The sequence below is a fragment of the Plectropomus leopardus genome, chromosome 2 (assembly GCF_008729295.1).
Source record: "Plectropomus leopardus isolate mb chromosome 2, YSFRI_Pleo_2.0, whole genome shotgun sequence".
In the NCBI taxonomy this organism is placed as follows: domain Eukaryota; kingdom Metazoa; phylum Chordata; class Actinopteri; order Perciformes; family Serranidae; genus Plectropomus; species Plectropomus leopardus.
Genome location: NC_056464.1, coordinates 28,933,504 through 28,949,283, shown reverse-complemented (window position 1 = coordinate 28,949,283; position 15,780 = coordinate 28,933,504). Strand labels below are relative to the sequence as shown.

The 15,780-nt window shown below is 35.2% G+C and overlaps 1 protein-coding gene across 1 annotated transcript; it reads left to right on the top strand.

Moving 5' to 3' along the window:
• The first annotated feature begins 412 nt into the window (after positions 1 to 412).
• On the top strand, positions 413 to 7,739 carry LOC121957859 (sodium- and chloride-dependent GABA transporter 2-like). The gene is made up of 14 exons (XM_042506652.1): positions 413 to 608; positions 890 to 1,024; positions 1,763 to 1,903; positions 2,003 to 2,087; positions 2,167 to 2,299; positions 2,411 to 2,545; positions 3,033 to 3,136; positions 3,236 to 3,360; positions 3,447 to 3,559; positions 3,655 to 3,792; positions 4,641 to 4,743; positions 5,434 to 5,534; positions 6,687 to 6,857; positions 7,575 to 7,739. The coding sequence occupies exons 1-14, from the start codon at positions 413 to 415 to the stop codon at positions 7,737 to 7,739; spliced, it is 1,845 nt and encodes a 614-aa protein (XP_042362586.1).
• The last annotated feature ends 8,041 nt before the right edge of the window (positions 7,740 to 15,780 follow it).

Here is a 15,780-nt window from a genome sequence, read left to right as displayed (position 1 = left end):
ATATTAGCATGCTCAGGTGAGCATTTAGCTCAAATTACTACTGTGCCTAAGTACAGCCTCACAGAGCAGCTAGCATGGCTAAAGGCTGTTAGTCGTAATGTTTTAATATCTCATTTTCAAAGGTTGTAAATGGTGTGTGTGAAGCTTATCTCTAGCCCTTTTATGGGCTAGTATTTTGAATGGTGTAGGTATGGTAGGTAGGTACTATGCAATTAGATTATTCATACTGAGTAAACCCCTTTTTATTTTGAAGAGAAAAAGTAGTATTTTAACTAAATTTATATGGTCAAACCTTGTTTAAATTCAGCATGTATCTCTGTGTGCAGTACTTTATATGGCTAATAGCTTCGTACCATCTAATGTATAACATGCTGACATAGTATACAAATTAATTTTTTTATTAAAGGTTAAAATGGACCAAAGACAAAACTCACAGGTGAAACTGAATCTGATGAACCTTGGGAACAGACCAGGACATACTCAGCCCAAACCTCAGGAGAGGGAACAGTGGGGCAGTAAGATTGAGTTTATCCTGGCTGTGGCTGGACACATTGTTGGTTTGGGAAACGTCTGGAGGTTTCCATATCTGTGCTACAAAAATGGAGGAGGTAAATATTCATTGTCATGGCCGGGTGACTGTCATGTAAAAATGCTTTTTTGTAGTCTGACTCGGCAGGCATTATGATTGTGTTCAGTTAATAATTGCTTGTTGGACTTTTTGTAAAAAGAAAGAATCCCTATAACTGTTATTATTACTATAACGTGACTAAATAATTATCACAGTTTCTTCTAGCCATCTAACTATATTAATTTTTTAAATCATTTTTTATGTGCGCAACATAATGCAGTTTTTTCAAGATTTTAACAAGTTTTTCTTTATATTTTAAAGGGGTTTTCTTCATACCTTATGTTTTGTTTTTGTTCACCTGTGGCATCCCGCTCTTCTTCCTGGAGACATCTTTGGGCCAGTACACCAGTCAGGGTGGAATAACATGTTGGAGAAAAATCTGCCCTCTTTTTGAAGGTAAATATTCATGGTATTTGTAATCAGTTACAGAAAAAATAAAGCAAATATGTGTAATTCATATTGGATATTGCTTATGAACACAGTATGTAGAATATTTGGTTGTTGTAACCAGTATTAAACACCAGACAAAATTAATTTAAGCATAGTGCAAGCTATTTTAATTTATTTCAGTGGTTTATGTATTTAAAGCTGCAGTAATTTTATAAACAATGACTTAAATAATGTGTATGTGAAAGGAGTCACTCATAGTATTAAGTCCAGAGTTTTGAAGCCCAGCGGTTGGGCCCCTCCAAAGGATCTGCAACACAAATTTGTATTTATTTAGTTTTTATTGATTTTTTTTTAACCAATGACATTTTTTTTTTTTAACTTTTATTTTTTTTACAGCTCATAGATATCCGTAATGTGACAAGGGCCCCAAGCTACGTACTGTTTTTTCTTTAATAGGTCACAAGCCAAAAGGTTGAATAATCACAAACAATGCATTGCAATTTATAAATGTATCATATGTTTTTTTAATGTAAAACTCTAATCATAAGAATAACTAGTAACTAATATACATTTACGGAAATAAAAGTACAATATTTTACTCTGAAATACAGTGTAGAAGTAGAAAGAAGCGTCAAATGGAAATATTCAAAGTACAACTACCTCAGAACTATACTCAAATACAGTGCAAACATTAATGGAAATTTTTTTATGTTGTTTCAATACGACATCTCTATCTCTCTACAGGTTTAGGTTATGGAAGCCAAGTGGTTGTTTTGTACACTGGGGTGTATTACATCATCATACTGGCCTGGACGTTTCTCTATCTGTTTTCATCCTTCAGCGCTGAGCTTCCATGGGCGAGCTGTGACAACAGCTGGAACACAGGTACCAAGACTTTATTGACAAGATATGACACACAAAACTGTGCATTGTGTTCACTTTGTTCACCAGTTTTCACATCCTTTTCTCATTCTTTAATGTAAGATGGCTGTTTCGAGCACGGTCACAATCAAACATCGTCTCTGCACCTGTATGGAAATAGCACATCTTCGGTTGTAGAATTTTGGGAGTAAGTAGCATGATTTAAAGTGTCTTATACTATAAAGGCTGCTGTGTTTTTGTATGATCCTTAATAAACGTTGTTACAGGAGGAGAATCTTGGGCCTCTCCAGTGGAATTGATGAAATTGGCAACATTCGTTGGGACTTGGCCCTTTGTCTTCTTCTTGCCTGGACGTTGTGTTACTTCTGTGTCTGGAATGGAGTGAAGTCCACAGGAAAGGTACAGCACAATCTTGGTGTTCATTTGTAATGTATAATTTCATGAAAGCTGTACTTTTTTAAAGATATTTTTTCTTTTAAAGTAACTCAAAAGGTGTTGATTCTGTCATAGGTGGTCTACTTCACTGCCACATTTCCGTATTTAATGCTGGTGGTGCTGCTGGTTCGTGGTCTTACGCTACCGGGGGCAAAAGAAGGAATCATGTTCTACCTCTACCCAGACCCGTCCCGTCTCACTGACCCAGAGGTACAACTTTTGTACAACCTCAACCAAGTGCTCTGAGTGCCTGAATATAACCATAAACAGCAGGAAGGCTAGCAGCTCCCCAAGGCTTAAGCACAGTGGTGCTCTGGGCTAAATGCTAATGTAAACGTGCTAACATGCTTAAACTCTCAGTGCTAAAATGCAGATGCTCACAAGCATCATGTTTAACATTTTCACTGTCTTAGTTTAGCATGTTAGCATGCTGGCAGGTATTAAGAATCACAGGTGGATTTACAAAAAAAGGGCTTCATTGGCCCAAAAGTTAAAGTTATGATTTTCTACTATAATTTATATTTTCAAGTAAACTAAATTAAATCAGGAAATTGTTACTTAAAGCAGAAACAGACAACTTTTCAGACAACTTTGTCAATGAACATTTTGCAGATACACTCATAACCATTTTGCATCTTGGCAAATACATGCATTTTTACAAACATGAACTCTGCGTAAACTCACCCATATCATTTAGGTATGGATGGATGCGGGCAGCCAAATTTTCTACTCCTATGGAGTCTGCACAGGTGTTCTGACATCTTTAGGAAGTTACAACAAGTATAGCAACAACTGCTACAGGTTTGTATTTCATCATTTCATATGCACTGACTATTCAGTTCTTACTGAAGTTTTAATTAGACCACAGGATTCCTATTTTTTTTTATATTTCCCCTACAGAGACTGTGTTTACCTGTGCCTGTTAAACAGTTTAACCAGTTTTGTAGCCGGCTTTGCCATCTTTTCTGTGCTCGGTTTTATGGCGAAGGAGCAAGGTGTGGATATATCGATGGTGGCTGAATCAGGTATGGACAGTTAATCATGCTTGACAGAAACACAGTGGTACTGTTGGAATTGATAGATAATGGGTCATTTTTTTGTTCCTTTGCAGGTCCAGGGTTGGCATTTATTGCTTATCCTCGTGCTGTGGCTCTAATGCCACTCCCCCAGCTCTGGGCTATTTTCTTCTTCATTATGATCATCTTTTTAGGATTAGATAGTGAGGTAGGACTGAAAATCTAACTGGAATCTAATAGTTAGATTCAGACACCATAGTACAATTTTGTATTAATACAAAATAATCTCTTTCACAACTGTAGTTTGTATATCAAGAGGCACTGGTCACAACCATTGCGGACATGTATCCTGCCTTCTTTAGAAGCAATTGTCGCCGTAAACTCCTCCTTCTCGCCATTTCTGTTGGGAGTTTCTTTGTTGGCCTTCTGATGGTCACAGAGGTGAGTGATGCAAACTTTTTGATATTAATTTCTTTAATCAAACCATTGTTTACAGAATATGTTAGTGTCACAAATGTAGCTACTGTAAGCGTAAAGATGAAGACATGGATTATTTGCTATGATAAAAACGTGAAATGGACACAAATTGGTGGGCACAAAATTGTTGAAGTTATGTGCTGACAACGTAAAAACAGTCCCAATGCAAAGTCAATGAGGATCTGTTCGCGTGATGGACACGAAGTAAGTGTTAAGTGTGAGAATTTTCAGGTGGGAGGGAGGGTAGAGGGGTCAAACAAACTAGGACCTTTGTTCAGGAAATTATGGTTTGTGTCCCTTGAGAAACCAAAAGTCAATGTAGTTATGTGACTTTATGTCTTTATATCACTACGCAAGTTACGCAACTTTACGTTACTTTGTTACTTTTGTTACTTTAGATATTTTAACCATAATGTTTTTCTTGACTAATTTTTTTTTGTTCTGTTAATCTAACCAAACTGCCATATTTTCACAATGTTAACCACATGAATAAAGTGTTTGAAACTGTGACTTTTTATAATGCTTTGCATGGCATGGTTTTCACGTTCCAGCACAAAATTTTAACATATGTCGTACAAATCACTACACATTGCATAGTTAAAAGGCTGTGTCCATTTAATGTACTTCTGTGAGACTGTGTTAATCCCTGACAACAGAGGGTTAAATGTACATAAACAGTACACTTTTGTAGAATATATTTTCTGCTGTATGTAGTAAGTACTTTTACAATAACACATCAGACAACAAAGCCGATGATATAATGACAACCTTGTTCTGGTTCTCACAGACGGTCTGTTTTTTCTCCTCTGCAGGGTGGCCTTTATATTTTCCAACTGTTTGACTACTATGCCTGCAGTGGGATGACACTTCTGCTGTTTGCTGTTCTTCAGTCTGTCTGTATCGGATGGGTCTATGGTAAGGAGAAATTTTAAGCCGGTAAAATCTGCTGGCATCACAGTTGGATCCTTCTTTATGAACTTTTTAAACCAGTGGTTTCATACTTGAGGGGTCACAAGGCAGTTAGCAGGAGAGGAATTATATATTAACATAGATCAGGGAAACAGTGCCTGTTTGGTTAACCTCTCATTTTTGAAGACTCTTTTATACTCCCTTTATGTATGAAAATAAATGTATCCATTTCAAATGTTGTAACAGTCACCACCCACATACTTTCGTGTGTTCTTTAAGTTGGCATGGGTACAACCGCTAGAGGGCAGCGGACCACAACAGGCTACGTACCCTTCACTACCGTCTAGTTGGCATTTAAATCCCGTCCAGTCTCCTCCCAGCTGTTTTGTAGTGACTTTCTCTGGGCCCAGGCGAAGTAAAATCATATATATGTTTGAAATTTTTTCCGTACAATTCGTATAGCCTCTCTTTAAAATGTACTGCAGCTTTTAAAATTTCTTTGCAGTGCCCAAGGTCGTGTCACGCATAAACTATTGGCTACACTGCCCGCATGATTATGGGTGGTACTGCTCCAATTTATTTGTGTCTATGAGCTTTCAGAAAACGTTCACAAATTCAGATGACATGAACACAGAGTTATGAACCAGAGACCAGTAATGTTGAGCTGATGTGACTAACAAAACTTATTTTCCTCAGGCGCAGACCGTCAGTATGATAATATAAAGGACATGATTGGATATCGACCATGGCCTTTTATGAAATACTGCTGGCAGTACTTCACACCAGCCATCTGTACTGTAAGTAGTTTTGTAGATATACTGCTTTGTAAATTTGTTCATGCTAACCTAACAAGCGAGTGTATTTGACAGCTGCCAGAGACTTCTGTCCTGAAGGTAGTCCACGTCTCAACCAGATGGAGATCAGTACCATTGATGGGGTACCTAAGGCTGTTCAAAGTCATTTTGAATGATATGACTGAGGAATCTGTGAAGAAATATTTAATCATATGAAAGAGAACTTAGATATGTGACTTTTTTGGAAAAGAAATCTTGACAGTTTGATTCAAGAGATTCTGGAGAAAGATTGACGATATTGAACTAAAAACCCAAACAAATACAACCTCCCATTGGTGCTCCTTCAGAGCTCCTTCAGCTAATATGTCAAATGTTATTTACATTTCATTACTACCATGGTATAGCTCCGTTCCTCATGGGTAAGGATGTAGAAGAGGTAGACTCCCTCTATAGAATATTGTTCTGGCCAGAATAGTGTTTTGTGGCTTAGCCTGAGCCTCTTTTTTTGTTTCCCTTTTTTTAACACAAGATTTTTTTTTTTCAGCTCACACACAGAACAGAGAACTGGGAGAGCATGAGGAAAAGGGCACTGAATTTGACCAAAAAAAGTGTATTGGAATAGAATCACAGACTACGCCTTAAACTTATATCTGTCACTATTTTGTAGAAAGTGATGAGACCAAGATTCACAATTCTTTTCAAGCTCTACATTTACAAGACGCACAAAAATCTGAAATCGTTAGGCAAGGGATAGGGATGTAACTTGGATTGCTTCACAATTTTTCTTTTCCAAGTGAGGTTAAAAAAGTTGGCATTTTTTTGTATTATACTGTTAAAATTTAGCTAAAAACAGGTAAATTATGTCATGTAGAGCTGTACATGGATGTTAGAAGTTAGCAAAGTCAAAAACAAGGAAAACAAGGATTTGGTGGGTAACTGAGCTGCAACTAACAGTGTTTGCATGCAGTCATTAGCGCTAGTGAAAACACATTATGAAGGCTGTTGTGTAGCTGACCGGATATTAACCGTCAGCTGACAGAAGTTTGACTTCAGTAATCTGCCTAAACACCGGCATCTTTGTTTCTTTTCTGTATGCACTACAAATATAAATAATCATTTTGAGCCTTCTCCTCTTTCTGCTTGTGTATTTTGTAGTTTACATTTCTCTTCTCCTTGGTCAAATATACCCCACTCAAATTCAACAACACTTATGAATATCCCTGGTGGGGCTACACCATCGGTGGATTCTTCACTCTCTCTTCAACACTCCTGGTTCCTCTGTGGATGCTGTATGCTGTGAGCGTCACTCCAGGAACACTCAGTCAGGTACGGTCACAAGTTGTTATTGTTACAAACAAAAGAAGATCAGACAATTGACTAAATGTAGAAACTAAAAACCCTAACGGTATAGATGACTATCTGAATGCCTTAATTTAGGGTCTGTCACAGGGTAACTGAATAAATGCAACCAATAGATGGAACTTTTATACTGACATTGACAAAGAAAATATATTGTATATGCTGGTGACATCTGGCCGACACTATTTGCATAAAAAGATCAGTATTGGAGTCAATATAAAACTGATGTTGTGACAATAGAAATTTGGTCTTACTGCATTAAAAGACAGGAATCTGTAAAAATATGGGGCTGAATTTTATTTTTTGAACTAATAAGTACATCAGAGTCATGAAGAGGGCAAATTACAGGACTATTGCAGGGTTTGTAATACTGTTTTTAATTTAAGTTCAACTACTCTTTTGGTTGCTTGTTGATGTCAGTTCCTGAGTATGTTGATGTGTTCAGGTAAGGAGTTCGTTAACATACTGTTAGTCTTGTGTAGCCAGATCTGTTTCCAAGCACCCCCTGTCAATCTGCCATGAGGTGAAATGGTCTTGGTTGTTTGTGTTTCTCTAAATTAATCACAATTGTCTTGGGTGGCGCTTAGTCCAGGATGGAGTGATGGTGCCCCAGCAAAAAGGCAGCACAAAGATAGAGGACCATACTGTTGATAATGTCAACTTCTCATTTCTTTCTTCACACAGAGACTGAAAGTTCTGTGCACTCCAGCAAAGGACCTACCCACTGCAGCATTAAAGACAACAACAAATAAAGACGCATTTCAGACTTTCACAAGCTTGTACACACTGCGCTCGACAGAAACTCCTGACGAAAGAGGTCACAGAGCTCAGAGATTATCAATTACCTAAACTGCAAGAAAGACTTTTTTTTTTTAAAGAAAAATAGTGCTTATTAAATGACTACAGGGTGCATTATGATTGTTAATGAAGAATAAAACAAGACATTTGGAGAAAGGGGGTTTTCTAAGTTACAAAATATTTATTTAGGAGGGAAAGAAATGTCTCTCCTTTGATCACAAACTGTGTTGTATACAGTATCTATCGTGTATGTTGGTTGGCAGTATATGAAACATTGTTTTGTGATATGTTTTTATATAAATATTTACTCAGGAAATCCTATTTAATAGTTATTGGCAATGTTAATTTATTGGGTGACATACATAGGGTATTGAAAAATCTGGATAATATTTACAATATTGATAATAACAGCAGTATTTTAGATAAGTAAATTGATTTATTTTGGATAGATAGACCTTTATTGCACATTTACATCAGAATTGGAGGGCTATCTTTGCTGGTGCAAAGAGCAAAATTGAAGAGCATGATTACAAAATATCATAAATAAAATAGAACCATGAAAAGGAAGTTAAAACATATAAAACAAAACATTGCACATTTGATCATGTTATATTGCACATGAAGCTGATGGCTTGTCCTATCATATTGCAAATAGACTATGATATACTTAAGAATCATATTATGCTTATAAAGCTAAATACAAAGAGTGTTTAATACACAACTTAAGGGTACATTACTGTCGTTATTTAGGAACAAACAAGGAACTTAAGAAAAAGGAACCACCCTTATAAACAGCCAAATGCAAATCAAAAATGCTTACGAAAATAAGAAGGTCTAAGTAGCTATAAGATAAACAGGTTGTCAGGTGAATGCAGCACATGACAATGCATCAGTAAAATGTAGTTAGCATCACAATAACAGGCCACACCCATTTGTCCTTAACACCTGAAACTGAAGGAAACTGGACATACAGGCTGTAATTCAACACGTTGCCTGTTCAGAGCTTTTCTCATTGAATTACTGAGTAATATAAAGCGTCAGTGTTCGACCATTTTACTATATAATTACATGTAGGCTGTAAAATATAACTTAAAAACTAATACCAGGTGCAAAAGTACTATCAAGTACATTGTAAAGTATTACTTTCTCTCGTTTTTGCTTGAGGAACTGTTATTCTCTGTATTATGTGTTTTTTTACTATAAACACAAAGAGCTTATTGCTTCCTGCCAATACACGGTAGTGGTAAAATAAAACCAGAACGTCAGAGAAACTTTGTAGTCGATTGATAGATTTCTGACATTATTGCCTCCCAGTTTTCAGGTGTTAGCATGACTTCAAGTAAAAAATAAAAAAATAATCTTAAGAAAACCTAAGAAAACAGAACATATTAATCTCATTTTAATTGGCTACCAGTGTGTTTAAACTTCACATGAATACTAGATTTAAAAAGAAATAAAATAAAACCACAATTACTTCACAGCTCCTAGGATACAACCCTTTCCCCAGACTTTTTGTTTTCTTCCTTGCACTCCAAGCAGTCCATATTTCTTTTTTTTTTTTGTTCATTTTTTTACAGTGTAATTTGCCTAACCCCCTTTTTTAAAGCCTAAATGTACCCTAGTTATTTTTGTAAATAACATTTAGAAATATAATTTCTAAATAAATTATATCACAACTACTTTATGGCTTTATAAGCATTTTTCACATTTCTTGTTTTCTTACTCTGTAACATTATTTCTGTACTTTTAAAAGTAATTGATGAAATAGTATGACTATTATCGGGGTCATCACCTGTTCTAAGGTTTGGCCTCTGGGAGGTGCTGCAAGTCTCAGTTCAAGACATCATTCAAAAACATTGTATTCCTAGTGCAAAAGGTCTTGCTCCTTAGTTACAGGAGTACATCCATGCTCCTAAGCAATGTGTCACTTTTCCTTCTTCCTGTGAATACTGAGAATGTTGTATCCTAATGTGTTTTATTAGCGTAACTAACTGCAACGCTACACTAAAAACTAATTCCACCAGCCCTCCTCATTTGGTCTTTAAAGTCAAGTGCTGTGCTGTTGAGTGCTGTATGTGTGATTTGCAAAAAATAAGTTAGAGGTAATGTTACAGCTGTAGACTGCATGAAATAGGTTACAGCCAGGTTACAAGAGACTTTTTTATGAGTGTTGAAAGATGATCAATAAAACAACTCTAATATGTTTAAACATTAGAAATGCTATTTAAAAAAAATTAAGACTCTTTTATGAAAACCTTGAATACATGAAGCTTTAAGTAAAAAATTCATAACTCTAGGAGGAACTTCTGTTAAGGTGTAAGCTCATAACTAATATATTTTTCATGCCAATATTTATGTATAGTTTCTTTTTTTTTATTACCATTGATGACACTGGTTTTGGTCTCCTAACATGAAACCACTACAATGTAACATTCACAAACTAACAAACAAAATCCAAGAGGACATTACCATTGCAAAGCCACCATGTTAAAAAAAAACAAGACGATAGAAATACAATTGGTCAAATAATGAAATGCAAATCATAATGAGCACCTGACAATGCATATTAAATGAAACCTTAAACATTTTGTAAAAAAATAAGTAAATAAAATAAAATATGAACATATGTACATGAATTCATGGAACATCATTCTGTACATGCAACAGGCTGGTTTGACCTCTTAAACCATACTGAGCAGTATATAATAGACCACCAGAGGGCGCTTTAGCAGCACATGCAAACATGCAGCCAGTCATAAAGAGTTTTAGTTACTTTCCAGAGGGGACACGCACAAACACACACACACAAACACCTAACCTTAAAGCACAATATTTTCAAAATGCCAGATTTACCTGTCTTAGTCCTGCTGTTAAAGACTGTTCTTTATATTTATTTCCCCAATGTATAAAACTAATATGGAAGTAGTTCTTATGCAATTTAAGATCCTCACTTATAACCCACATTATCCTCAGCAATTGCGATGAATATGATTGTTTTGTAGCCCATTGTAGCTACCATTTGTCTTCAACTTCATAGATCTTTTTTTTTCCTTTTTCTCAATCTATGAACTATTGTCGTATTTGTTTTTTTCTCTGTATTTTAGTTGAAGGGTAAAAATTGAAATAATACGACAAAATGTGATATTTGGAGCAAAAAGGATATAATGAGAGTTCTCACTTAAAAATTATTTTTGAATGAATTTCAAATTTTTTTTTCTATATTCATCCACACATTTTAATGTTAAAAATTAAAATTCCATTCCAAAATGTTGTAATTTTTTTCTTTCTTTCTTTTTTTTTTTTCTAAATATAACCTCATTCCTACATGTATAAAACTAATTTAAAAACATCTCCATATCTGTCTAATGGAACAAAATGCATCATTGCAAGCAATTTTTAAAAAATTATAACGATTATCATGTTTATGATTTATCCTATCGATGCTGCAGATACATCCATAACAACGTCATATAAAGAGAGGGAGCACTGTGTATTCAGTGTGCAAAAAATGTGCTACAGCTGCTGTGGAAGCTAATGTGCTAAAGCTACAGACAGCGACTTGCAATGCTGCTTTTTCAGTTTAAGGGAAGGTGACATCTGCTGGCGACACTATCACACGACACACTGACACAGAAGGGGTTGTCAAATAATTTGTCCTTCCACATTGATATAGGCTACATAAGATGGCCAAAATATTATAACGACTTTGAGTGTAGCACAGAAACAATTAAACAATATCACAAGCTACACTATAATTGTCAGGGTTCCTGCAGATCTTTTAAAAAAAGTCTTAAAAGGCATTTAATTAATTGATATAAAAATACGACCTTAATATTGAATTGACTTGAATTACTCTTCCAAAAGTCTTAAAATGCTCAGACATAGGAAGTGAGGTTTAATAAATCTTTTTTTTTCTGACATTGCATTATAATATCTCAAAATAATTGGGAACATCTATTTTTTGTCAAGTAATTTAATATATTCCCTTTCTTAAACTCGTCATGAGGGGAATCCAACCAGTGGAATCGCACATGCAGATTGAGAAACACAAAATGTCACAGAAAACTGTCCAGAAATACCAAATAAATACTTTAACAGTAATATAATATGATTGTTGTCTTCTATATGTTCCACTTTAAAAAAGTTTTTTTTTCAACATTCAACCTTTTCAATGGACAAAAAAGTCATATTTTATGTTACAGTAAACATTTAGGCAAAATACATTTGTCCTCCAATTTTGGTTATTAGAAAATTGATCTTAAAATTAATTCCAAGTGGTGTTTAAAAAATGCTTAAAAAGGTTTAAATCTAACATAAAAAGGCCTAAATCTACCCTACACAATAAAACTGTATCTATCTCATTTTAACAGCAACAAAAACTGTATTGTGGCTTTAATTGCAGGACTTTTGCATTAGATTATTTATTTATACTTTTATTTCGACAGAAAGTCCCACTTTAATAAAAGAGAACGAAGACAAAAAGCACTGATGTTAGTGAATTGTACCTAATAAACTGGCATGTGAGCATATACAGCTGCTAAGACTGAGCTGTGCTGAGCAGTTTAACACAGACCACGAGAGGGCGCTCCTCAAGCAAACGCAGTGTTACTGACAGACTGTATTCAAGGCACCTGCTACCATGTACTATGAAGTACATGGTAGCAGGTAGAATTGGATTGAAATTGTCTTTATTTAAGACACAAACATTTGACCTTGTATAAAGATTTAGTCATGGTCAAAAATGTAGGCATAAGGGACCAGTCAGACCATTACATTTTTGTGAAAACATATCACTGTAGTTAAGAAATTATAACCATTATTATGTTTACGAATTGTTCTATTATTTTCTCTGTAACATTATCAGTATTTAAAGGTGAGGAGGATTTCATGAGATGCGATGGATTTTTTTTTGAAGAGTACAATTTGTTGGATTCATTATCAGTGGGTCTATGCATATGTAGGTGGGAGAAGACAGGACGCGAGTTAATCCGTTGGTGCACACGAGTGTCTGAGCAACTGTGGAGAGCAGAGATTAGACATAGCACAGAGAAAGTGTTCCCTTAGCCTATTTAATGTTTATCCCATTGCAACACAGTGACCCAGTGAACAGGAAGTTCATCATGATTTTATGTAATATTCAAACACAGTTTTCCCCAGTTACTCTTTAGAACAAGTATTTGTAAAGAATTAAACTTTTGCCAGGACCATTTTAGTGGCAAATTGAGAGATTTTTTCAATAAAGTAACTGGGAAGCAAACAGACTTGATCTTTTAGCCTCTTATCTTGGGATCAGTGGTGGACAAAACGCACAACTCTATTACTTGAGTCAAAGTATTCCCAGGTAATTATTACTCCAATACAAGTGAAAGTTGTTGAGTCACATTATTACTTGAGTTAAAGTACCGGAGTGCTTGCTCTTAAAATACTTAAGTATTCAAAGCTCTTTTTTTTATATCCCAAGACGTTGTATATTGTTACATTAAATTTACAGAAACTAATGACTCTAAAAAAACCTATTAAATGCACTGACCTGCTCGTAGAACCAGTAGAATGAAAAGCTTGTTGAATAAGCGGCAAAGCCTGTAGAAATGTCCAGAGAAACCTACGTTTAAAAAATGACCACCATTGCCAGTTCTTTTTTTTAAATTATTTAACTGCAGTTCTTCAAGTCATCTTATCCTTTGTCCAATGCTTTGTCTGTTAAATAGCATAATTTGTTGTAGATGCAGCTTCTTAAAAATAATTAAATAAAATAATTGAAAAAAACAGCCAAATTTAACGTCCTAGTTACACACCTGTAGCTTTATAAATGTTCAAAAGCAACTCAGATAGATCGAAAATGTTACTAAATATTGTATGAATTTACACTGGACTTTTTGGTTTAATGAAGTAACCTGTTGACCTCAAAGAAAATGTAACGCGTAACAAAAAACCTTCATAGAAATGGTGTCAAAAGATACTGAGGAATACACTGTTCGATAACATACTGCATGTTGGGTATTTTGCAGATATCCAATATGCCAATATATACCGATATTGATATATTCCATTTGATTTTACACCTAATTTTGGTGATCATCACGTCTCTTTTGTAGTGACATTAACATCATATTATGCATACACTTATTGTGATGGCCCACCAGCAGATGGACATATAAAATACAATGCTTTTCAGTGTGTAATATTCATTCATTGTGCAAAATAAGAAAAATGCTTTAACTTAGGGTTGGTGTATTGTTCATGTTCACTTTGTCAATTAAAAGAAAATACTGGTTTGTGATAACGGCATAAATCAACATGTTGGCCAATTCTGATATTTCATTTTAAAGCTGATATCTGTCAATATCGATGACGTGCTGATGTATTTTTGAGTCTTTTTGTTGTTGCTTTCCGTGTATTTGAAGTCATTTTGTGTGTTGTGGTAATCTTGAGTCTTTCTTGGATTGCTTTACATTACTTTATTGTCATTTTGAGTCTCCTCGCAGGTGCTTAACATCTCTTTGTAGTTGCTCTCTGTCTCTAAGTGGTCATTTTGAATCGCTTTAGCGACATTTTGCAGATGAAGGCCAGGAGGGCCCCTGACACTTGGGGCCACAGGGCCTGTGCCTGGTAGGCCTGTTCATAGACCCAGTTGTGATGAAAAAAATATATATTTTGGAAAATAAAATTTCAACATTTGAAAAAGCAAAAACTAGTATAGTGGGTTATGTTGGGAGGCTGTTACTTCAAAGCTTGACAGCTGCTTTGTTATCCTGAATATCAATTAAGTAATTATTCTTGTTCCATGTCATTACAAAACCATGCAGTCCGAGTGCTCTGTAACATTTTTTATTGACACAAATGTTGTGCAAAGTGTTCTAGATCAGTCATGTAATGTGACCTACTAACAGATAAGCTACAGTTCCTTTTTGTCACAGCCACAGCACTTCCTGTTACACTTTAAACACACCTCACCTCCACAGGAGTGTATTAAGTACTTGGATGGCTGCAAAGCATGGAGCTAATCCCAATTAACAGTTGTGTACATGTGACTTTACGCACAAGGGAGGCACCCTTTTGATCTAAGCTTCAGACTTCTCACCTGCGTCAGGCTTATGAGCAACTCCGAGCTTCTATATTAATCTCATTTAGAGCTCAGCTGTCGCATCCTTGTTGTACCAGTCGCCCCATATAAGCAAATCTCCATTTTGACCCCTTTTAAACACTCTAATGCAGGTTTTAATGCATGTTTGTATGCATTATTGTAGCTGTAGTTTTTTTTATAATTACAAAGAAGTGCTTTGGATGCTTTCGATTTGATTTTTATGAGGTGAGTTTTTCCTTTAAAAAGTAAATGCCCCTAAGGAAAAAAAACCAAATTCACAGCACAGGGCCCCCTGGTGGTTTGGTCACCAATTGCAGTAGCTTATAATGTGGTGACATTGCTCTGCAGGTCACACATTCAAGCAAATTCAGCTTTACTGAGGACATTTTGATTGAATCATATCTTTGATTTCAGTCAAAATGGATTTCATAGGTTAAACGTAATGAACAAAGCAAAACATTTTCATTATTTGGTATGGAAAAGTCATACATTCACAATATAGAGGATATATATACATATTGTAAGGTGATTCATGTAGTGTGGAACTCGCATTGGTTTGGCATGGTTACTCTGTAGTTTCAGAGTAAAACGCAAATTATTATAAGAATTCTTTTGTTTTATATATATATTACTTTAGATAAAGATAGGAGTTTTTTTATTGATCTATGATGATGAAATTCACAAGCTACTCCATAGCCTATATGAGAAATAAACCCCACAGTCAGCTGTAGCTGCAGCATTAAAGTTATGTGCACATAAATGCATCAATAATTATAATTCAGTCATGCACATCAGACTGATATCAGCTATTCTGCATAATAAGTAATCAGACAAGCATATTTTAAATCAAAAAGACAGAGCAGCTAACATTGCATTTTATTTTATTGTGATTTATTCGTGACAATATTGGCCCCTATATTGTTCCCTAAACAGAAAAATCACATCATAAGTTAAAAAACAACAGACAAAAAAAACAAGAGAGCAAGAGTATGATTGAATGTATTTGGC

Excerpts from the sequence above, each read along its gene's own strand:
- LOC121957859 (XM_042506652.1), top strand. The coding sequence starts at position 413 with ATGGACCAAAGACAAAACTCACAGGTGAAACTGAATCTGATGAACCTT. Across the intron at positions 3,137-3,235 it reads TATAGCAACAACTGCTACAG|AGACTGTGTTTACCTGTGCC; the intron begins GTTTGTATTTCA and ends TTTCCCCTACAG. Across the intron at positions 6,858-7,574 it reads CTCCAGGAACACTCAGTCAG|AGACTGAAAGTTCTGTGCAC; the intron begins GTACGGTCACAA and ends TTCTTCACACAG.